Source organism: Scaptodrosophila lebanonensis, unplaced genomic scaffold (genome assembly GCF_003285725.1).
Source record: "Scaptodrosophila lebanonensis strain 11010-0011.00,11010-0021.00 unplaced genomic scaffold, SlebRS2 tig00000001-arrow-pilon, whole genome shotgun sequence".
Lineage (NCBI taxonomy): Eukaryota > Metazoa > Arthropoda > Insecta > Diptera > Drosophilidae > Scaptodrosophila > Scaptodrosophila lebanonensis.
In genome coordinates this window covers 16,932,508-16,958,912 of record NW_022060529.1, presented here as the reverse complement: position 1 = coordinate 16,958,912, position 26,405 = coordinate 16,932,508, and the positions used below count along the sequence as shown (strand labels likewise).

Here is a 26,405-nt window from a genome sequence, read left to right as displayed (position 1 = left end):
TAAACTAAAAACTATACAGGCCTTTTTCCTAATCGACGGCTGAAGGCCAAACATCACAAATTAATCAAAATTAAAGCCAAATATTAGTTGTATGTTATTTTTGATTGGACAAGTATGTTCAGATAAGCATTTACTTAGCCAGATACTTAAGAGTCCAAAAAAAATCGTTTTATTTCGTTTATAACATGCTTGACTTCTTTTAGAATTTAAAAAACAATTTTGTTAATTCTAGCATATTTCCTATAAACATATTTTGGTTAAGCTAAAGAGTCATTTTATAGTTAGCAAAATTTCAAATTACAATCAACCTAATGACAAACTTCTATCAAGGCTCATAGTCTAATAAAATTTTAAATAGAATAAAGAATTGTGTAGTTGATTAGGCATAAACAAAAACGAGGCATTGTCAAGAAGCCAATAACATGTGGGAAAGCACAGAAAACATGTCATAAACACAGAAAGAATTTAGTGTTATGAATTATTAACACACACTAATGCTACGCAACATATTAGACCAGATTAAAATACACACAATGTTAAGTATTTATATAAAAAATCAAAAGATCGCAAACTATTTTATATCTTAAACATAAAATAGCGCAAAAACACGCTAAAACGTAATCGGTTTGCAAACAAAAACAAATTTAAATGGCGAGCATTTGACAATGGGAAAATCACTTAAAAAAAAGAAAATAACAAATCACATGGAACGCATGATGGGCACCCACTCCTACTACCATATAAACAATACAATTCCATGTCTACAAGCCGACACGTTTTTTAAAAGCTAATCCGAAGACAATGGACAGAGCAATAAAAACATACACTCGACGAAAAAGTGCGGTAAAACGTTTAATGACAAAAAGATAATCAAGCGAGTCTCAAGCACCCACATTATCGACGGATCATAACTATTATCTGAACAAAGTATTATGTATATTCATCATCCATTTATCATCTATGCTTTTCACTGGGAATTTAAAAATTTTGAAACATCCCTATATAGAAGATGCGGAATTTCAGATGTAGTTTGGTCGATCTTTTGAGTTCGAGGATAAATTATCAGTAGAGCTGTAAAGAGGATCCACTGACATAAGTAATTCACATACTTTGAGTCCGAAAATATCCAAAATAATATATCAATTTATTATAGTTTTGCAGGCCTATTTTTAACATTCATCTTTTTTAATGTTTTTCTTTACAACAACAGCTTTCTTTGTTATCGTAAATAAATCAAAATAAAGCTTAATATACTCCGCTGTGCCACTGTGGTTCTGGGCACCGAAATTCTTACAAACACAAAGATATACGTGTATAGTGTATTTAAAAATGTTATACCTTGTTTTTGTGGGTGCAGGATATTTAAGTGTTGACCCCACTTGACTAGCATTTTTTTTTTATTATTAAAAAATGTTTAATATCTTTTTTGATGCAACACCATAAATAAATTTTTAAAAAACCTTCTCAATGGATTATCTTTATAAAGAAAAAGTTGTACAACAAAAAACTACTTCTAAAGCTAGGCTCATACATGCATATAATTTTCTAAAAAGTAAATCGCAAAGCAGTTTGATAAAGAAGGAAATTACATTTGATTTATATACCAGAGTCTCTCATCACACTGCTTCCCAGTCTTCAAGCCATGTTTTTTGTTGAATGGATTCCAGAGCTAAAGCGTCTCTTCCTGTGTCCTTTTTAAATAGTAACTAAAGAGCCGCTCTAGAATTTGAGCTTTCACATAATAAGTATAATAAATATACGCAAACAAGTTTCAAAAAATGTTACCAAGTTCATATATTTTATTCCAGTGTATGTGCAAAGAAATTTTTGCGACAAAACCAAACAAAAGAGGAGACACAATTTGCATTTCTATCACTTTATTCAACGTTTTACGTTAATAATAATTATTATTATTATTATCATTTAAGCAGCATTAACAATGCTGGGCTGCTCATTGAACAATTAAACATACGATTAACCATAGTCGATGGCATTACATCGGTCGCTAGACAATTACACTAAGCATACAAACTTAGACCTAGGCATTTAAGCTATAATAAATAGTCGTATATTAAGCATATATATGTATATATAAATATATATATATGTAACCGTTTTTAAATAAATCATTGCCGGGCCATTGCCCTGCAAGCTAATCAACACAGCGCCTAAACACTAATTGCCAGTATAAATAATGAATGTAGTTGCTTTTTGTTGGGCGAGTGAAACAACAAAGGTATATAATAGAAGAGAAACATAAATACGAATTTAGAAATCATTAAACAACTGCAGATCTCTTTGGTCGACTGCCTTGGCTGGCTCCCAATCCTGTTCGGGATAGTCATCGAAATTCTTTGTGTCTCCATCGTGATGAACATCGGGCAGTATAGGCGGCTGTAACAACAATATAAGACAAGACCCGAATAAGTACAGAAGAGCAGGTATTAGCAATAGGTTGTATGCACCATAAAAACGATCAGACATTTCAGCACTCGGTACCGTGACGCAAGTACAAGATGGTCCAAAATAGTGGGTGTGTGGGGGCCATTAGCAGAGCGTTCTCTCCACCCCCGTCACACCCCTACTTATAAATTGCATGCCAACGGCATCTGAATGGCGAGATTTATGGCACAACACTAAAATAGCCTGGCGGCTCATTATCTCTAACGGCATAGCTAATTTCCAAAATTGATTTGTTTATTTTCTAATAATTACGTCCATGCATAAAAATACATTCATTCGCCTACAAAATAAACGCGTGTGTTGCCAATTCTGCACACTCATTTGGCTTATTGGATGATATCCAAATCCAAATCCGAACCCCAATTCCACACCAAAGTCAAATCCCAACCCCAACTCACCTTAAGCTTCTTGTTGTAGACGTCATTCCAATTCAGGTGCTTAAACCAGCGATGCCTTTTCACGTCATCGGCGCCGTTCTGTGGGGAAACAGAAGAAGGAAAACACAGGGGGAAATTAGAAAAATATATACTCGGATATATATGTAAATAATAATTATTGGCTAGCTTGTGCGTCGTCGTTGTTATTATTGTTGTTGTTGGCTCGTGTTGCAAAACGCGCGACATGCTATTAAAAATTCTTGTCGTACAATTCTTGAAAAATTTGTTAAGCATAAATTTTGCAGCAAATTGACAAAACCGGCCATGTGCAGCGGACCCAACAACAACAACAGCACTTTATTTCGGGAATGAACAAGCAAGTGATATTAAAAGCCAACTATATTATTTTGATATATGTACATACTATACGTTTTAATGCACCACAATCATTAATACGGACTATGTATTATTTTTGCAAATATGTTGCTTTGACAAGCGTAAACAATCCTTAGACGGGCAACATATAGTATACGATTAGTCTTAAGCCAACCTATATATTATCTGTGGTATAACCCGCCGACTAATGTCAAATAGAAAAAATAAAGACACGGGAAACATGGGCTATAAACGATTCGAGCAGGTGTACCAAAAATGTACGAAAAGTGCCGCCCCTATCACTAATTTTGGCAGCACCCACAACGACCACGAATAGCAATTTAATAATAAACACAATGTATGACATATGTATAGATATATATATATGTATATATATATATGTATGTGTAATCTGATGAATGCCATTTTTTAGAAACAGGACTTACAACTGATTTGTTAGAGCCGTTTAAGGGAGAGATTTGAAAAAAATATAAACCAAATCGCCATATCTATGATTTATACTTATAAATAACCAAAGCTCCTACTCATCACTTATTCACTTCTCGCAATACGTTAAAAATTGAAGAAATCGACTGATTAAATTATTTGATTTTCACAAAGTAAATGAATTCATCGAACTCTACTTCAGTACCTATTGCAAGTGAAAGTTCTCTAAAAAAATGATAACAAATCTAATCCAATAAATTCATCAACAAATTTGAGGACTTGCAACTGATTCTTGAAGGCAGTTTAATGGAGAAATTTGAAAAGTAAAATATAAGCCAAAACCCCATATTTATGATTTGTACTTATAAATAACCAAGGCCTACTCAGCACTTATTCAAGCCCAATATGTACGTTCAAAATTGAAGAAATCAACTGATTGAAAATTTCAAAAATTCATTTCTTTGAAAAAATTTAATGTGATCTAAAAAATTCAACAACAAATTTGTTCGAATTCGAAAAAGGAAACAAAAAAACGTAAAGCATTTGCATGTCAAAAAAAAATATATATATATGTATATAGAGCCCTTTTTTGAAAGGACAAACCAGATGTCCAGCTAACTTCTTATTGCCAATTATACACCTGGAATTTAAACCCTAGAAACAGCCACAAATTAAGTGATTTCATTAAATTTCATTTCTTTAAAGAAAATGTGATGCAATCTTAAAAATTCAACAACAAATTTAATCGAATTCGAAAAAGGAAACAGAAGCACATAGCTAGAGCATTTGTATGTCAAAAAAAAAGGAGAACTTTTTGAAAGGACAAAACCAGATGTCCAGATGTCTTCTTATTCCCAATTAATGGAATTTTAAACCTAATTACTAACTAGCCGCATAGTTTGAAGAAGTTGTTAAAAAATTAATTTGCCTGACTTTATAGTAATTTTATGACAGATAAAGATTAAGCTATGTTGAAAATATGATCCTATAATGTATTATATAGCAAGTTATATTTAAAAGTTGTTATCCAGAGCTAAATACAAACGCACTTGTCGCGTTCGTTCACGTTTTCACATTTAACAAGTAAAAAAGCTAAAGTCGGGTGTCCCGACTTTGAAATACTCTGTACATATGTTTACAATAATTATAGAAAATAAAAAAATTAAGAAAATAAAAAAAAAATTTGATCGATTTTACCTCTCTCGGTATTCGAACTCACGTAAAGGGTGTATAATTGCACATTTGCATAGCAATTGCGTCTGTGAGTGTATGTATGCCTATGCGCATCTATTCGTGTCTGTGTAAGCATTTTCGCAGTCAACCAAACAGCAACATCAACAACAGCCGCGGGCAGCGCTGCATCAGCAAATATATTTATGGCTATAACTTCTTGTTTAATCGGTCTATCATAATGAAATTTGGCATACAGACACATAATAACCAACTGGGGGTATTTCCAAAATTTTAGTTCGAAATTCCAAGAATTACGGGAGTTACGATTTGCGGGGTAGAGGGGGGAGGGAGGGGAATTCCAAAATATACATTTTCTGCGTATTCACATAAGGCATCTGGGACTAAAATTTGGTGTTCCTAGGTATTATAGTCTCCGAGATATAGGCGATTATACGAATGGAAAATCGTGAAAACCCCCATAGGGGGGAAGTGGGGGGGAAAATCAAAAAAATAAAACAAACTCGTATAGAATACACACATAACGCATCTTTGTGCAAAATTTGGTGTCTCTATCTCTTATAGTCTCTGAGATCCAGGTGTTCATACGGACGGACAGACGGACAGACAGACAGACAGGGCTAGATCGACTCGTCTCGTCATGCTGATCAAGAATATATATACTTTGTGGGGTCTGCCACGCCTCCTTCTGCCTGTTACATTTTTCAGCTCCCGCAAACCTAATATACTCTTGTACATTTCATGTACAGAGTATAAAAAGCAAGCGTCCCATTTTCCGATAATAAATTCATTTATATAAAATAACATAAATTTTCATTTCATTCATTCTTTTTCCCAGTTAAAAAGTTTTAGTAAGTTCGCATAAAATTGTAATGCATAATTTTGAAATAATTATAAATGTAAAATTCTCTCTTATTGAAGTTAAACTACTGGATTTGAAAATAATTCTTATCTATAACTACTTGTTATATATGTAAATTTTCTGTTCATTAAATAAAATAATAATAAATACACTTTTTTTAATTTCAAGAAACTATGTCGAAAAAGAACAACTGCAACAACATTAATGCCATCCATAAAATACCTTGCATTTAATGAATTTCTTCTTAGATTTTTCATATCACCTATGTACATACTATATGTGTGGTCTAATCTTGTTAGCTCTTAGAATTTATTATTATTTCTTAAATTGCATATTAGGCTTGCAACATCAACAAGCAAATATTTCATAAATTTGCGGCATTTGATTAACTGCAGCTGCTGGGCTAAAAATATATAATATTGTCTAGCCCTATTGCGCAGTGTGGCTTCTCTGATCATTTATTAATTTCGTTTAATTATTTTGCACAAGCGCTTGTTCATTAAATGTTGATTAAACACTTTCGATTTTGTCTGCCAACTCACCTTCATGTTGCCCAATCGCTTGGTTCTATCATTCACCAATAGCTTTTTAATCAAGTCTTTAGCAATGGGATCCATGTGTCGCTCCCATTCTATTTTACCGCTCAAAATCTTCTCGTATATGCCAAAAGGTTGCTCATCATAGAATGGAGGATACCCCACAAGCATTTCATAGATGAGCACCCCTGTAACAGAAGGGATTTCGGTTAATTGTTTAAATTAATTGTATAAGTATGTCACAGAAACGTACCCAACGCCCACCAGTCCACAGCTCTATTATGGCCCTTTGATTGTATGATCTCCGGCGCAATATACTCAGGAGTGCCGCACAATGTCCAGGTACGATCGCGAAGTTTTTTGGCAAAACCAAAGTCTGTTATCTTCAGATGCCCATCCCGATTGATGAGCAAATTTTCAGGCTTCAGGTCCCGATACACAATTTGTAGTGAGTGCAAATATTCTAGAGCGCTTACGATTTCAGCCGCATAGAAATTGGCTAAAAGAGTGGGATTGGAAGTGAAAAACCAGGTAAAGGTTGGATTTATTATGCAGCTTAATAAATTAGAACTTACAGGTTTGACTAGTAAATTTTCCGGCATTACGCAGATATGTGAACAGTTCACCACCGCAGACGTAATCAAAGATCATATATAGATTTGAATCATCCTTTGTGGACCATTCCCTGAAATGATGAAAGTAGTTTATTGATTAATTTAAATTATTTAGTATAGCTTTGTACTATTCTAAAACATATACAAAAAACGAAAATTTGCCAAAAATTTGATAATAGAAATGAAGATTCCTCTACACCGATTTAATTTACAAGTACAAATATCTGTCAAGTACGAGTGTATTTTTGAACAATTGTACTTCCCCAATAGCATGCTATTGGACTTAAGGGTATGAAAAAAAAAACAGAATTGGAAATAAGAAATTAAATAAAAAATAAAATACGCCTTAATTTTGAGCTCTGTTGTCAGTTAGTGCAGATAAGAATGTAGGAGATTAACCAAAAAGCTTTTATATCTTTTGAATTAACTATTATATAGTTATTGGATTAATAATTATTGTTGTAATTTAATAACATATAAATTTTAAATTATCGTTCAAGACTATTAAAATGGAACTCTCAGGAACATAATTTTAATAAAATATCAACACCTTATTTCAATTATAAACTTCACAAAAGATAAAGCCAAATATTTTGGACGAATGACAAAAAGATTCGTGTCAAATGTAATAAATAAATAAATAAAATTTTTTTAAGGTGAGTTCATATAGTTATTTTATTATAGCTTACATATAGAATAACCAATTTTTATTAACACTACCCAGAAAAAAGTTAATAGATTCGCCCACAAATTAATCAGTCCTACATACTTTGTAAATTTAAGGTATAACTTTAAAGTAACTGATCGTTTATTACGAACAATTCACTAATTTTTAGAAAATGTCAACTTTAAAAACAGAGAAAAACTTGAAATAAATGTGTAGTGCTCAGTTAATAATACCTGAATTTATCTTGTATTTTGTCAAACAAGTTAAAGCTTTTTCCGAATCAACGACAACTTAATGCAGCAAGCTTGACGCTTGCTCTAATCTTTCAAGCAGTAATAAACCAATTTTAAATTTAAATTTTAAATTTGTCTACTTACAAACTGATAACAAACGGATGACGTATTTCTCTCAATATATTTCGCTCATTCTTCACATGTTCAATCTGTTTCAAGCGTATGACGGCTGACATAGCCAGAATTTTCATGGCGCAATACTTTTCAGAAATGCGATCGCGACATAAGCAGACACGTCCAAAGGTGCCGGTGCCTGTAAAATAAAGGAGACATACATATAGTATAAGTATATATAGCTCTGCATATAATGGATATGTCAGACAGTGCCAAATGTCAAATGGCATTTTGGCATAAGAAAAACCAAATCTGCAACCGCAACGTAATTCTAAACAATATACAAGTCTCAGGTGTCGCTGGCACGCCCCATTAAAGTGCTATATACATATGTAGTTGAAAAAAAATAAGACAGCCATGAGTTAGACTCATGTCGGTACTAGTGTTGCACATTTTACTCATTTCCCGCCAGTTTTGGAGGGAAAACGATTGCAGCTTAAGTGATTTATAGCTTTTGATGGCTTTGTTTTTAATCGTATCTTCTATGTTTCTAGCTCAGAGAAGCTGTTATCTATTGAACCGACTTTTTTTTTTACAGCAGTGAAAATAAAGAGTTTGCAAGCCACTATTACTTTGAATAAAAAAAACTCCTGTTAAAATCATTGAATTTTATTATTCGCATAAAATATTCCGACAACGACGGTATATGTATGAATTGGAAAGCAAATTTAAGGTCCATCGTGAGTTAAAGATTACAATTCAGGTACCTCTAAAGTTTCAGGATCTTAAAAAAAGCAGCGTTTTACCAGTATTTAACCTCCAGCCTTTTTGACTATTTCTAGCATATTTTAATTACTAACCAGCTTTTTTTAACATTCAAGAAACGGCAACAATGGCCATTACCCCCATTTGTAGGCGTGCAACGTTAACTACGAACCCACATACATAGTATATACATACATATATACAAGGCGTATATCGAGCAAGCCATTCGTTAGATACAGCAAGAACTTGGAAGTCCGGACTAACAGGAAGCTAGCCCGAATGAAATCATGTTCCGAATACACCAATAATTTACCAGAATAAATGTTTTTTATTAATTTTTTTTAATTTTGAAAATAAACAAATATACTTATGTATGTATGTATATGGACCACAAAAAAAGAAACCACTATATGAACCACCCTATATTTGTTGTATTTATAAGGGTATATAGAAGGCGTCGAGGCGCCAGTCACAATGCAACGTCAAGCAGCTAAACATGCATAATTACTCGTACACTTTTTTTCACTTCTGAGCACGTTTTGAGGTTACACCGAATGTTCTCAGACTACATTTGTACGATGTGTGCACGTGTGTGTATGTTTGTGTTTGTAATACAACACCCATAAGATTTTCTCAACCTTGAATTTTTAATTGGGGTAACGGCCGGCGAGGCAAGCGACCGAGCGACAAGACTGCCACTCCGTCAGGCCGTCAGTTCGTCAGTTCACCAGTTTGCCAGTCGATGTGTGAAAGTCGGCGGAACGTGGAGAATGGAACGTGTGCGAAGCACTCGAATTACACACACGCTAGAAGCTAAATGAAAGTCAAGCATTGCGGCAAATACATATTGTTATTGTTTCTTTTCCTTCTCCTCCTCCACCTCCTCCATCGCACCGACAATCATCTTCTCAACAATTTCGCATTCATACTGTTGCGCTGTGTTTTGTTTTGTTTCGTTTTATTTTTTTCTTTTCTTTGCATGGCTCGCCACAACAAAAGTGCTACAAATTGATTTGTCTTATAAATCAAAGCCCACACACACAATTACACACACACATATGTACATGTATGCATATGCGTTTGTGTGTGTGTGTATGAAGAGCAATGGAGCATGCACGCAAATCTTCTTCAATGCTGTGTGCAAACGAAAAGGAAAAGTTTTCGATGGCCGGGGCATGTTTTTAGTTTTTCAGCACGTTTCATTTCGATTTTTTGATTTAGACCACCATCGCCCCTATTAGCCATGATTTTAATGTAATAAAGCAAAAATGAAGTGAGATAAGATGCGATCCGATGCGATGAGTTTGTTAAACTAATCAGCAATTTTGGCATGACTGGTCGCCCCGTGTGGCTAAAATAAAACAAAGGTATTCAAGTGGGCGTGGACAGTGTGAGTGCACCTGTCGTTGTTCGTTACACGTGTACGCAAATACGCAAATATTCGCTAATAGCTAGACAATGTAGGTAATTAACAATCAGTTTTTACGATATAGCCAATGAGTCAAGAGAGTACATACATATATATGTATTATATTCGTAGCATTGCATAATGGATCAAAACTTTTTCCCAGCACCTAAGGAAATAAAAGTCAACAAAAAGTTTGCAAAGCAAAACTAAAGCTCAAATGAAAAGAACCTTCCTGGTCAAAACAATGGAACATTTAATAATAGGTCATTAAGTTAAAACTGCTAAAGAGAAGTCAACTTCATTGTTAACCTTGTTGAGATTTTCTTAAATTCCATAATGGCAATCTCGCAATCTTTTTTCTGCAATACTATTGTATACATTTTTGTTTTTACTTTAAAAATAAAAAATTTCCTTAGGCAAACACTGAACTTTTAATAAGCCCTGATTATACTTAAAATCAGATTTGAAAAAAGCTTAGTTTTAATTCGAACACTATTTCTATCGTTATTTATGCGACCAATGAATTTAAAGTTTTACAAAATTGATTTTCTATGGAATTTTTTGGGCGATGTATTGAAAAGCGAATTAGAAATAATTCACAGGGGAAAATAAATCTTAAGTTTTAGAAAATAGCGGATTGCTTACAGTTTCCATTCAAGAAAAGAGAATATGAATTGTTGCGATGAAGAACTCTGAAAAAATGATCCTGCTCTAAAACCTTCTGATCTATTTGATCTAAAAATTATTCACACATCTTCCGTTGCATTTTTTAGATCGCAAAACATACCAAGCCACACAACTCTTTTTCAAACATATACTATAGTGTATCCAGTATATCCATATATCCATATGTATTTTTTCAACTTTTGCAAATATTAAAAATATGGAAATGCCAGCCGAAATAAATCAAGCATCAATTGGTGGCCTCACTGATGGATGCTTTTATTATAGCAAACATTCTTTTTATGAAAATACAAAAATTCAAAAATGTTGTACGGCTAATTGTGTGCAAAGAAAATTCGAAGACTTCGGCATGTTGCAGAGGAGCGTGAAAATTAGGGAATATTTGTGGAAAAATATTTGCCATAACAAAAGCAGAAACATGTGTGGCCAGACCGATGCCCAACCAGGCAGCCATGCGGCACGTCTAACAACAAATTGCAAAATCCAAATTTTTATAACCAATAATATCTGAACTATGGTCAATTAAAACACCTAAATATGGATTGCATTGATGGGAGGGAAATAAAGCTAAAGCTAAGTAAAGCTTCTAAGTTAGAGAAGAGTTTCGAAGAGATACATTCTTCTTACTTAATAACAAAATTTTGTTTCATAACTACATTATGTTAGATTGATACCAGTAACGTAAAGCTAAAATCCTTCTTCAGAAACCCGCCTATTAAAATTATATGTTCAAATTTTTTAAATATTCATAATAACAATCCTTTATAGTTTCATTATAGAAACAGTTTGCACTTTTTCGTAATGACAGGCTTTAGAACTTTTTACAATATTTTGTGACTAGTTCACGATCATCCCGCTCTGGACAAAATTGTGGGTGAAGCTACAGATAAGGGGAAGACCGATTTATATTTAAAGAACGGAATTTTGAACAGAAAAGATAAAAGGGTATTTAAAGAGTAAGTAACAGAGAATGTAGAATATCAACAAAGTACAAGTATATATATTTTTGATCACTATGACAACACGAGTCAAGCATGGGTGGCTATGCGTCCGTCTGCCTATCTGTAAGAACATAAGGATCCCCCGCCCCCATAAGAATCTCCTTATTTTAGTACTTTTGCACAACGAAGATTGTTATTGCTTAATTGCCTTAATGTCAAGCAAGTTATATCCATAAAGGAATATCTGCAAATGTAATTCTTATACTCTAACATTACACTATCGTTTCTATTAATAAAGAAAAAACTTTTCATTTGTTTGTCATTCAATGCCACTTTCTAGGAATGTCGGGAACTTTTTGGTAAATGCTGTTGCATTAAGTACACGATTGCAATCAATTGTCCAAGCCAATCCACATCACCCATCAATCAACCACTCATCCATTAGCTACACAAAGTCAGTCGCTAATAAATAGCTTGCTTCCAAGCTAACCCAAAATTGTAAATGCCCCTCCAACCCAGTCGCAAGCGAGCCCGGTCACCAGACCCGACAAAGTGAAATTATGACAACTGTGGAGCAGACAGGCGAGTAAATAACCGGCAACGGTGACGCTGTTGGAGGCAATGGAAAAGCGTTAAGCTGCGCAGACGCTGACACAGACGGCCAACAACCAACCGGCAATTAAAGCCAGTCGACCAGTTAGCCCAGCAACGAGCGAAGCTAAAACCAGTTGCTGCGTCTCCTGCGTAAAAGTTGCCGCAAAAGATGTGCCACTAGACAGCCAAAGCCAGACGAATCCAACGACCGATGTGCAACATATGTATGTACATATGCACATAAGTACTACATACATATATACTCATGCATATATGTATGCAAAAGAAAAAAACAAAAGTGCGTGAAAAGCGAAACATTTTTACATAATATGTGCATACAACTTTCTTTTTAATGCGTGAGCTGCACATCGAGTGGAAATAAAGGAGATGCTGCTCCTAAAACGTCAGTCAAATCATAACTACTTAATTGAATTTAAAACAAACCTTGCTACAAATTTAAGCCACAGCTCATGAAGGCATATTTGCAATTACGCATAAGCTTTGTATTTGATCTTTTGTATTAATATTTTTGTGAAAATATCTTAGACATATCTCACAGCGGCCTTTTTCGCCGACTACAATACCCCCTTTAAGATTAGTACCGTATTACTGCATTCCCTTTAATATAAATTTTTGTTTAACGCCTAATTCTGTTTTTTTACGGTCTTTATTTACACGGTTTAAAAATTAAAAATGTACACGACATTATTCCATTTAGCACGATTCATTTTGCATATGATCAATGTCTTTTTTTTACACGGTTTTTTTTACATGACTTTTTTAGGAACAAATCTACTTTGTAAAAAAAGAATTAGGTGTATATTGTTTGAAGATTTTTTTTTCGAAATAATGACAGTATGGTTCGCTATTGATTTTTTAATAAATAAATAAAAAATCTCCCGTAAAATAGAACAAAACAGGGTTACTTTTAGAAACTGCAGATCGTTGTGTACCTTAAGTAAATGCTTAACTTAGAATCGTCAATATCTTTAAAGCAAAGTACATTAATTCAATAAATTCAAAAACACATCATCACAAAATTAAACTTTGAATTAAAAAATGAAACTTTATCGCAAATCTGAAATGAATCTAAAATCTGATAACTGTAAATTGCTTTAATGATAATTTTCGGTATTTAACAAAAAAAAACACAAACATAAATATTGTGAGAAATTTAGCATAAAAGGAAAAAATCCAAATTATTAAGAAAATCTACACTTAAGGGACTAGCTTTAATCGGTAATGCTAAAAAAAATAGAAGAAACAGGTCTAAACAAACAATTTTTGAGTAAAAACATTTATTTTAACGACTTTCCGCTTCGAATTAAAAAATTTTTCGCAAATCTGAAATTAATCTGATAATTGTAAATTGCTTTAATGCTGTTTTTCGGTATTAAAAAAAAAACAAATATAAATATTGTGAGAAATTTAGCATAAAAAGAATTAAATCCAAGCTATTAAGAAAATCTACACTTAAGGGACTACTTAGCTTTAATCGGAAATGCTAAACAAAAAATTTGTGAGTAGGCAATTATTTTAACGAGTTCTCGTTTTTACAACTAAGAACTTGAGGCTCAATAATATGGGTTCTTTCTACAGTTATCAATTATCTCAGAAAGAGATCATGCATTCGAACATCCAGGGGACTTTAAGCAGTTGATTATTATTAACTCCGTAATCACTCCTAACTTATGTAGATCTCATTGCTTTTGGATAATCTATTCTGAACAATTTTAGAAGATCAGAAGGTCGTCAAATAAAATAAAAAACTGAGGAGATCAAAATATCAAATAAAATATGTAAATAATAATTAATATTAAGACTCTATCTAGTCTTTTGGTCAATAGTGCCATTCCTAAAATTTGTTGGCATAAAATTTAAAATCTTCCAACAAGAATATCAAAACCACTTTTGAAAAGCGTGCTGGGAGTACATAAAAGTATGGATATACTCGTACTTGTACTGGATTGACAGCCAAATGGCTTTTTCATCTGTGCGGTCTTTGTTCAAAGGCACAATCATAGGATGGCTCTGTTGATACTTATTTGTGCGAAATCCAAGTGCATTAAGCGAAAGCTAAATTTCAAGAAATAAAACCTTCCCACTCCCTCATTAATGGCATACTGGTCATCTGTTTAACTGCGCCTCTGATTGATGCTGTTTATTTACACAGTCCAATGAAATGGATTTTTTCTTTCAGTTTTGTTTTTAATAAATTATGTGTGCCAAAAGTCAAAATACTGTAAAAAGTTTTTAAAATCGCGTGCAGATGTAAATGAAAATAAACGACGACTGCATATACATTTTATTTTGTATGTGTATATGTGCATATATAAGTAAGCTATATATATACATATGTGATGTCTGTATGTATGTTTGTAAACTTGGCACAGTTTCGCACATTCGGCGGCTGTTTTTGAAACGCTGGCTAAATAAAGTTAATTGCGTTTTTACAGTTAATTTCTCAGAATGTTTTTTGAAATAATAATCGAATTTAAACCGTACTTATTATTTTACCTAATCGAAATAACAGAATAAAATAGCTTGTTTGTAAATAAAAGAACTGGAGTAAAATGCGTTAAAAGAGCAAAGTAAATTGGGAAAAAATTAGCAGTAAACAAATAAAAATAATTACAGAAAATAACAAATTATTGGCTGATAAAAGCCACTAATAATGCTTTAATTTAAATCTTTTCGCACAAAATGCTTACAAACAACATCCAAAGTATGATTAATTCAAAATATGGCTAATTTAAACAAAACAAAATATAGATATAATAAATTGAATTAAAGGTAAACCAAAATATAAAATCAATCAGCAATTCATGGACAGAGATCTGTAATAAACTAAACAGAGCTAGAAATGATCTAATGTAACAAAAGTTGAAGTTATATTTCAATAATTTAGAAACTTATAAAGGACATAAATTGCACCTGTGGTCCCCCACATCCATCCCCAACAGGACACCCGTCTTTCAAAAAACGTCCCTAAAATTTGTAATGATGGTCGTATGCGTTGATGCCCAATAATTAATAATTGAATATTTACGTGAAACAGAGTGCAGAAATCATTGAAGGATCACACAAACATCTCTAAAAATAGATAATTAAATATTGAAAAAAAAACAGCTATAAAGTTACCTTTATTTGCGTCGAGACTGACAAACATACCCTTTTTCCCTCCAGGGTCCAGGGTGTAAATAATTAAGCATCGTCAGCATTGATTGAATGAAAATTCTTTAAGACTGATATAATGGTAAGTAAAAACAATATATCTGAATGAAGTAAAGATTAGAATATCTACATATTTAGATTTAGGAAAGACTTCTGAAGACCTACAAAGATTTTTAAATGTTACAATAATTCTGCAAATAGTCTGCTAGGAAGATATAGTACCTATTGAAATTAAAAAAAATATTAAAATATTTTCCATCACATCGCTAGATATGTAAGCCTATACAAAAAGTCCATATATTGAAGGACTCGTTACATTTGCAAAACATTTTTGAAAAGATTATGTGCTCAAAAATCAATCCACAATTAATGAATGTGACAGAAAATCGACTGTAATGCGATGAGATGTGAATAGAAACTTGTAATTTACCTGACATGGATTATTGTACTAACTAGTTGTAAAACAATATTTTTTGATGGCAAATTAGTAATGAGGTGGCGTTAATGAACAAGCACTTCTCAGCTTTAGTTTTGTTATACTTTTATTTCATTACGGAGTCCGTGAGTGGGTTCTGTTCGTTTATTTCTGTCTATGTCCCTGAATTTTGGCAACCAGTGCTTAATTTCTGAATAAAACAAAAAATATGTATTTTTTTTATAAATCTCGATACATTACCTATTATTATTCTGTATATTTTTTTGTAGTTTTGTCAATTTTTCCATAATTTCAATTAAAATTATGGAAATCAGTTAAACCTGAAGTTTCTACACAACCCTCTTCATTTCACTATTCATTTGAATTAACTTGCACTTTTTTTACATAATAATTAAATAATTTTAACGCTTATTTCTATTATTTTACAAGTAAAGAGTTTCTACATACAACCTATAGTAAAACAAATATCCCTTTAGAGTATCGCAAGCCATCAAAGCAAATATTAAGTTCTGTTTTAAGCGGGCTAAAACTTTTCCCAAAACGTTACAATTTATGAAACTAGTTTAATAATTGTTGGTATTCGTGATTAGCGAAGATGCAGTCAGAAAGTGTATTCATTTATTAAAAATCCGCCAACATCTTCGGTGATTTTTAATAAAATGGAATTAAATATCTCCAAATCAAAGATTGTTCCCATTCTAGACAAGCAAGTGTGTTCCTGCTTTCTTCAAGATGAATGGCAAACAAAAATTGCTCTCATCAAAAAAATCCCACTTTAACCCTCTCCCAGTTCCCATATTCGCCTGATTTGGCATTTTATAATCTATAATCTATCTCTATAGCGCTAAAATGACATCAAAGCCATTCAAAATACTTGTATATATATACATATGTATATGTATATACTAGGATTCTGCAGGAAATGCCGGCCTAAATCCCTTGTTCGTAATGCTTCTTAAGAGTGAAAAACTTTGATTGAATCGAAATCGGATTATTTAGATTATATATTCTATAAAATAAAAGCCATTTCGACTAAATATCAATTCTGCGTTTCTATTTTTATAAAGCCCAACTTACTTGCATCTAGTCTGTGGCTACTACCTTAAGTAGTTCAAGATATGCTATTGTATAGTATATATGTACTCCTAGTTTTTAGCATGAATAAATAGGAATAAAATATGTATAAAATTAGCAATATGAAAATGTTTACTCGACCTAAGACATTTGTCTGGCTGACCACTTACACAAAACTTGTGCTTAAGTATTCAATAAATCGAATATATCTATGCTTTTAGTCAGCGTCACTCAATACTACATAATTGTTTACGAACATCCTGCTAAGCTGACATTGTGTCATTTATTTTGAACTATTTACGACATTTACAACATACATATGTCGCACAGAAGATTGAGCAAACCACCGTCCGCACCGCCCATAAACCACCCACCCATCTACCTTGCTCTGACAACTTTCTGTAATTTACACACAACAAATATTACAACCTCAACAACAAGAACAACAGCAACAGCAAAACACGTAAAAAAATAACATAAATTTGATGTCCGTTATTAAAAACAACATTTTACACACTATAAACCAGCTCCCCTGGTGTCCCGAGGGACGGCACTGTTGTCAGTTTCGATTTGGATTTTCTTTTTAATGCAAATTGCATTTTTAGGTCATTTTTATTAATAATTGCCAAAATAGCGGCAAGAACGAGAAGAACTACAACAACAACAACAACAACACGTAGTTTATAACGCAATTTAAAAACGGTCATTATTTAATGCTGTCGTGTAGAAATCGCGACGACATGCATGTGAAAATGAGAATCGAGCATTACGAGTTCCTCCGCCCCCGCCAACAGAGACGATCGATCGCCAGAGAGAGCCATGTTGGCCAATTTGGTGGATCCCAACAGCAGTCGGCAATTTGCCAATAATATTCCTATATTACATACTCTAAATATATACACAGATACATGCATATACTTGTATGCGATTTGGTCGCCTCGGTGTCCGTCGCTCTCAAATTTTCCATGCGATCATAAATTTTCGTTGACTGATGCCGTCTTTTGCGTGCAAAATTGTTATACAAAAAAAATACAGAATACATATAAATATATACTCGTATGGTTATAGAAAGTATATTTATATACATAGTATATAGCCGTATATATGCCACTTAACAGACAACAAAAGTTGCGGCTGCACACACTCACACATACATATACATTTATATATTTATATCTGTGTGTGTAAACTATGAAATATACGTCGCAGACCCGACGACGACACGCAACTAGTTCTACACATTTCGCCCAAAAAGCTACAACAACAATTAAAACAACTTGGACATGTGTTTCCAATACTGGTACAGAATATTCCTACCGCTCGAAAACTTGATTGCCTTTTATTATTTAAAAATCAATTTCGGCTAAAGCGCCGCAAAAAGGTTTTTCATTTACTGTTTCAATTCAAAAAGCAGGCATTATATATATAATTATATATATACTTATACTTATATGTATGTGTGTGTGTGTGGGCAGCAGGCCGCCTGCTGCGTGTCATTCGCTCAACGTTGGGCATTTTTATGCGTATTTCCGAGAAGAATTGTACATAAATATTTATTTTGCAAAAATCTATCAATCAAGCAGATCCAATAGCCAAAGGCTTGTGGGCAAGGTCTGGCATTTGTGGCGCTCCTTGATCGACAAGGCAATATAACTTATCGCAATTTCCAAAAGTGCGACTCTGAAAAATTTGTCAATTTGATTTATTCGCCACGGGCCAATGCTTTTTGTTGGCCACTCAATGTGTCAAGCATTTCCGCATGCCAATGTCAATTGAAGCAACAATAGACTATTTTTTCTCAGTTCACATGTTTAATAGCTGGGAGCACATGGCTTCACACTGACGAGCATTTTGACACTCGAATTTAGGTCTCTAATGCTATATAAGTAGGTACATATTCCTAATTGAACGAGAGAACATCTGTTATCGACGGATAGAAGCACTTGGGACACACCTCAGGCGTGCAAGGGTTGGACAATAAGTACCCGTGGTCAAGGACGTACGCACGTTTCACCAAAAGGGGGGTCAAAAAAATTAAAATTTTGATTAAATGATGCACGATGCAATAAAAAATTATTTATGCATATGAAACAACTTCAACCAATCCAACTTAGTTCCATTTCCGTCATAATAATGAGCCTGTGGTCGATTTTATATGGCAACATTTTTAATAGGGGGGCAACGGACCCCCATTCCCCCCATGCCTACGCCCTTGCCCGTGGTTATCAAAGTCGTTTTTATTTTCAAGGTTAGTCTTGTTTTAGGTTTATACATTTTTCTCAGCTTTTAGGTCATCTCTTCAATAAGCTTCTGTCTCGGCCACAACCTCTTCATTTGAGCTGAATTTTGTACGATTGTTCTTAGATTAGGATAAAGAAAAGAATCCAGTGACTCAGATCAGGTAAGGAAGGTGAATGCGATAGCAATTCATAGCGGTCCAAGAACTTTCTCGATAATACATGTAAGTCGTACCTGCTTGCTATTGGATCGACACTCTCCTAACCCCTACATATCTTATCATTTAAAATCCTGGTTACCGCTTCATGCAAGACACCCATGGCATCAGGAAGAATCGTGTCCCGGACCTTTTCGACGATTTTTCTGATACCCACGTTTGACGGGAGTCCTGGCCGTTCTTCATCGCGAACATTTAAACCACACGCTTGAACTCGTTAACCCAAAGTTTTACGGGTGTCATAATTTTTTCCATCAAACTATTTATAAACGAAAACTATTTATAAACGATATCTGAATATGATGGTAAAGATTAAGCCTCTCAGCAATGCCCTCAATGTCATCAAATACGGATACTTATTGATCCAGCCTCGTACGTTGAAGAAATAAAATTTTGTCGAATATGTAATTATATTACTTATGCGTGTTGTGTTCAGTATTTTAATCTCAGCTTCAGTAAATAAAATTTGGCACACTCGATACTATTAACCCCCCTTATCAATATTAGGAGAACTACGCTTCCTGCTTAAATCAATTTTTTTAATGTTCAGCCTACTTTGTGCGATTTTCAAGATTTAATTACACCCGTCAGATAAAATGCATTACCATTTTTAATTTAATAAAAAACAACATTTAACGACCCGAACTCACGTTAGAAAAAAATACCAATAATTGGACATGGTACGAAATGTTATATCAACTGGTAAATATATACATACGCCACCCTTTTAGTCAGTGGAATCGAAAGTAATTCTAGATTCACGCTTAAATATTTCACTACAACTGAGAAAACTTTAAACTTTAGCCTGGCAGGCGCAAAATCGGATATTAAATCCTGAAAGTATACTGTTCTTAGTTTTTTTTTTTTATTTTTTTTTATATATATATTTTTTTACTTTTACTATACATATATACAATTTATTAAACCAGTATTCTGCTACCAATATGGCAGCTTAAGCTAGTTGAAAAATTCTTCGTTTTAGTTATGTTCTATTCCTATTCAAGTAGTATATATTGTATATTTTGAAATCATTTGGAATAATCTAAATGTTTTTTCATACAAACCAGGACAATTTTTTGGGTAAATGAAAAACATGAAAATAATGGGAAATAACGTTAATTAATGCAAGGAAAACACGATATTTAAATATTGCGTTATGCCTCATTTAAAGTCTCAGGAAACATGGCTTCTTCTTTACTTCCTTTCCTTTTGACTGAATATTTTGCAGCTACTTATAAATATTTTGAAGAAAAATGTGTTACAGGAAAACGGTTTAAGCGGAGCTTAATAGGCCCTATCAGCTTTCCTTTTGTTTCGAAGAATATGTCGAATGGGCGGCTATTAAAATTGAAGCTGAAGCTGTTCAAGTTCCCACAATACTGCAGTTTTTCTTATTGTTGTGAGTGCAAATCTTGCAGTTGGTGGGAAAGCGTCGCACTTTCACTTGGCAAACATTTAGCAAGCGTTTAGCCAAGATGTCAACAGCAAGAGCAAAAAAATCCAGTTTCCTTTTCCAGCTAGCAGCAGTTTGGCTAATTGTGCCGCAATTGATATGACAGTTTTATTGGCAGCTTTTATTGCGATGTTGTTATTGTTATGGCCGTTTTGTTTTGCTTCCCCGGTCAGTTTTCTCGAAAAGATGAGACAAGCGCACGCACGCATCCAAAACATGCACAAACAAAAACATGTTTTCTAATCAAAAACATATTCCCGATATCACGAAAACAATTCCATTGAAAATTCTGAAAATTCCCCCAAACAGTCATGCACATTTTGCAAGACTCGTAAAAACATCAGCGCTGGCCATGTTGGGGCTTTGGAATTGTTTTTGGTGCTTTTGGCTTTTATTGTTGTTGTTTTTCAAATGCTGGGAGTGAAATCGAGTTATGGGATAAACGAACGAACGCACAAACATTTGTTAATCAATGAAATTTTAAACAAACACGAACTTCAAATATCAACATCTTGATGCCACGCAAGCATGGAACGGACTTGTTTGTTTTCTCAGTGTAAGTACTTGTACTATCTTCAGTTTTTCCGTCTGTTGCGATTCGTTTAGTTTCATTTACTCGCAGTAGTTATGGCCTGCATGATGCTACATGGAATTGTTGTTGGCATTGCCTCATCTAGCCATTGTTTGTTATTGTTATTATTATTATTGTTGCTGCTGAAAACGTGCGAAAAGCTGTTGCTCATGCTCTTTCCGATTCTCCCCTCTAGCTTTTTTAATACGCCTCTATACCCCAACATATAGTATAGTCCACATATTGAACGTGTGTGTGTGTGTGTGTGTGTGGCGCCCCAATAGACGCGTGACTCAGCCGCATTATCCGATGCTGAACGCTCTTAGCAAGATATCCATCCGTTCGGTTTATTTACTTTTTACAAATTAATTCCTGCAAAATTGTGGTGTTTTTTTCTTCTTCTCACAATACGCAAGTGGCCACTGCTTGTCTGGCATTTGTAAGATTACTCATACGACCTGTGGTGCCGCAAGAATCAGTTGGCAAGCGTTGAAAGCGATTCGTTGAAGTGTGCGAAGCGGAAGGGTCCGTTGGCAGTTTGTTTAAATGATAAGATGTTGTACTAAAAGCTACTTCCGAACATTACTTATGTCAGACAGAGTACAAAAGTTCTGCACAAAACTATATCCAAACAAGATGAACATTTATTTCAAACTTCTTACAGAAGAAAAAGATAAAAAATTTGTTTGCTGGAGAGTAGTGGTTTTCAAAAAATGCGCTTTTAATAATAATGGGCTTTTAACTCAAATTTAAGAAATTGAAATAATATCGATTTCCCCAAGCAAGCCACACAAACCATAAATCTGATAGAATCGAAGGAAACTATTAAATGGTAGACAAACGGGAATATATAAATCACTTCTTTCTTTCTAGAGAGAAACAACGGTGCTCGACTATTGCTTAAAAAAGAAGTTCTATATTGTGTTTTCAAAAGAAATGGCAGAAATCCAATACATATATTGTTTCTGAAATATTCTTCTTCCATACACTCATTTTAAACGGACTTAAGTAATTGCTAAAAATTTGTTTGCAAAATTTTTGAGTACAAGTATATACTATTTACTAGAAAGCAAATAACATAGACAGCATGTATATATTTTGGTATATGTGCAATATTTCTAAACAAAAACTACCTATTAATGCCTTTTGTTCTGAGTTCAAAACCACAGGCATCTCTAAAAAATAAAACACAAATACCACGTGGCATTTGGCTGGGGGCACGAGTACCTCTACTTTATTTATTTTCAGAGCCAACAATGGAGAATTAAAAATAAAACCATTAATTGCTCAATATTTATGAAAATTGTTTTAAAAGAATCGATACGGCGATGAGCGTCATAACTGGTCTAAAAATAATTGTTTATATGTATATGAGATATAAAATGTTTTGATATGATACTTAAAAATTATATTTACACTAACCAACAAGCCCAGAGCCGCAAGAAATGAAAACAATTACCTTAGACGGGGCACAAGTAAGTATATGTTATATACATATATATATACTTGTATATATATGTACAAGTATGTGTGTATGTGCGTTCGATTTGCGTAATCAATTTGAATTTATTTACGCATAAAACAATAAAAACTAATAGAAGCTAAAGCCGCTGACTTAACATTAAAGCACAGAAGAAATGCATAAAAAATGGCATAATAAATATTTGAAATTGAAGAGAATAAAAACGTATGGGATTGTGTGTGGGAAAAAGGAAATCAAAGCGTTTTGCAGCTCGAACAGCAAACAAAAGGCCAACAAAGGTACATAAATAATTTCAATTAATTGATTATAAGTTTGCAAAATGAATGCCAATGTAGTTCTATTTTAGACTAATCCAACGGAAGGCATATCTAGAACAATTGTCTACTGATATTAATTAAACACACTAACCAACTAAAATGTAGTCCGATTTAAGCGATATTTAGTGTTTAGTATGCCATTCTGGGAACTTGTTTCCCCACTGCTCTGTAAGACCTTGTGTCGGCACTAACCCAGAAGTACAGTTGTTTTATAACATACAACAAAGGACAGGCTAAGATAAATAAGCAATTCATTTAGTTTACAGCTCGAAGGCCTAACAAACTAAAATAAAACTGAATATACATGTACACCAGATCTAAACATCACATCAACCTACACTAAATGTGTAGTTTGGCGACTCAAATCAGATAAAAGTGCATGAACTGAGTAACGAACTTAAAAGATCTGAAGAATGTAATCACTGTAATTATTTGAATAATTTAACAATATAAATATATATACACTTCTAAAAATAAACACATCAAACATCAATCAAAAATCAACTCTTTGCAAAAGTCAAAAATGAAAAATCTAAAAATTGTAAATAAAATTATTGAATTCTAATCAAACTCCACATAAATGTAATACATATTATGATGTATGATCTCCCACATAAGCGTCTCAAATTGAAGATACAAGATTACGCAATTGTACTCGGAATTAAAAATGATATTCCCAATTTTCTGACTAATATGCAAAAATAAGTCTTTGTGATTTTGTTAAATATAATTTTAAAAATCATTTTTAAAGAATCATTTAAAAGAACAATTTCCATTTTAATCAAAAGAAACATGCTTAGAGAGATAAATATCATTGATATTAGTTACTCAAAATATCACATATTTAATATCAGCAGGTCATAGCGATTTGTGATTTGTGATCGATCATTACTGATTTCACCTGCTGATCGCTCCGATTTGTGATTCAGTTTAGTAAAAATGTCAATCGCAAAAACAAACAAAAAAATAGGGAAATTATATTGACTTCAGGCCTTGGATTGCCAAAATATATAATTTTACCCCAAAAATCAATCAATCAATAAGGAAATGTAACAATTTGATTTCAAAACATTTTCAAATGATAAAACATTCATTTTTTCAAATATTAATTGAAGAATTGTTTGACAATCTTTGCGGAAAGGCGAAAGCATAATCATCGAACTTTTGTTGGTGTTCATGGAATTCTGTTGCCAAACATTCTGGCCATTTTTATCTATCTATTTTATCTTTTATCTATAGTTTAAAGTGGTAGATACTCACCCACAGTTTTGATAATTTGATAATCATCCAAATGGTATTTGCGGACACCCTTTGCCGTTTGGACACTGCTGCTCTCCTCGGAGTCCTCCTCATCTTCCTCATCATCTGTCTCATTGCCATCATCCTCTTCGACGCTCTCGTCATCGACAGAGTCATCATTGTTTGTATCGTTATTGGTATCCTCGTCCTTTTCAACGTCACCAGCATCATGGCCAACGGAATCTCTTGACGTTGCGGCGCTGCTGCTGCTATTGCTGCTGAGACTGACATGTTTGGCTTGCTTGGATTGTTGTTGCTCCTCCTCCTCGGTCTCCTCGCTGTAGTCTGATTCTAGGGGATCTGACGATTCGCTTGAGGCCACACTATGCCCATTGCTGTTTGTATTGCAGCGGCCGCCTTTGCCACCCAATTTGAATGTGAACGTCGCCTCTGTGTTGATGTCATTTGTGTTTGTTGCTGGAATTTGTTTCTTATGTGTGGCCGCTGACGTCATGCCGCTTCCTGTTCCTGTTGTCAATTTTGATGATGCTGACGAGGATGTTGAGGCGACAGCTTTGTTGTTCCCAGCCGTCGTCAATGGTGAGCAGAATCGGGCACAAGTTGCCGTTGACATTGTTGTACTTTTTTCAGTGATTGTTGTTGCCACTGCAGCTACTGTAAATAAAAAAGACAGTTTCTGCCGGTTAATAATAAATATAAAATGGAACGAAGAATGAAGGAGCCGCTGTCATTGTCTGGCCGGCTATTTTTGTGCCATTCTCGCCATGGTCGTTTAATTAAGCAAGCAACGCGGCGCAAGGCAAGGCAAGGCACAAGGCATCTTTGTATAAATTTCAGAAAACTCTGACAACTTAGTCGTGCGCATAAATTGAAAGTGAAATGAAATTGCCGTTGGCCAAATGCACGATCCCATGGAGAACCCAACAACAAGCGCACTAAGCCCCTACAACCGACAGTCAGACAGACAGACAGACAGTCAGACGGAAAGAGTGACAGACTCTTTTGTGTGGACGCAGTCTAGTATGAAAATTGACTTATGCGCCAAAGGGCAACAATAATGTCAATAATCAGAACAACAGGAAGAACCAGGAGAAGAAGACGAAGAAGAAAATATAAATATAATAACACTAATGTTATTAATAACAACAATGTACGCACTTCTGATTCAATTTAGTGAAATACGCAACAAAGAAAACGCCAATCAGCGCCAGAGCCAGAGCCTGACATCAGACCTGGACGGGCAAAGATCTCAATGCACTGATGCACTGCATTTAATTGAAAGGTTATTTAGGGGCAGAAGAGTCGAAGTCATGAAATGGCAATCACACACACAAAAGCACAATACCTACAATGTACGAGTACTATATACATATGCAAAAAATTAATCTATTCACATAATGATGATGAATAATAAAAATCAATAGCCGGCCGCCTCAGTGACTTTTATTGTAATCTAGGCCATGTGCATATTACGAACGGACGAACTGAAGAATGGTACACTTAGAGAAAAAATACAATGAAAAATTGTAAATAGCCTGGCCATAAAATAACTTCAATATGTTTTAATCTCAAATGAAGATAGAATGACTAAAGTTCCCAAGTAGGTTTTCAGCGGTTATATGTGGAATAAATACTATGTATAAAAGCTATTTAAAAGAGTCAACTAAATGGAATTCATTAGTATTTCATTATTGATCATATCTACTACATATGTTAGAAGAGTATGTTTTTTAATTATCAATAGTGGAAAATATCTATATTCACAATTAAAGTAGTATTTTACACATGAACTTTTTATTATAGCAATTTCGATGCGATTAAAAATAGTATCCAAAATCTGATACCTTTCATGGGTTCGGCTTTTCCCTAATCGCCTAATCGTGTGCCTAATAAATTATTAAACCTGATGAT

At 33.8% G+C, this 26,405-nt stretch overlaps 1 protein-coding gene across 1 annotated transcript in view; it reads right to left on the bottom strand.

Moving 5' to 3' along the window:
• Positions 1–2,208: 2,208 nt before the first annotated feature.
• LOC115620063 (cAMP-dependent protein kinase catalytic subunit 3) overlaps positions 2,209–26,405 on the bottom strand; it is a 30,827-nt gene continuing 6,630 nt past the window's right edge. Inside the window, exons 2-8 of the mRNA XM_030513206.1 lie at positions 24,495–25,148; positions 7,910–8,078; positions 6,827–6,936; positions 6,505–6,750; positions 6,258–6,439; positions 2,862–2,939; positions 2,209–2,394 (exon numbers count right to left, since the gene is read on the bottom strand). Of these exons, the coding sequence (XP_030369066.1) occupies positions 2,269–2,394; positions 2,862–2,939; positions 6,258–6,439; positions 6,505–6,750; positions 6,827–6,936; positions 7,910–8,078; positions 24,495–25,107 (1,524 nt within the window). The 5' untranslated portion in view covers positions 25,108–25,148 and the 3' untranslated portion in view covers positions 2,209–2,268. The remainder of the gene's footprint in view (positions 2,395–2,861; positions 2,940–6,257; positions 6,440–6,504; positions 6,751–6,826; positions 6,937–7,909; positions 8,079–24,494; positions 25,149–26,405) is intronic.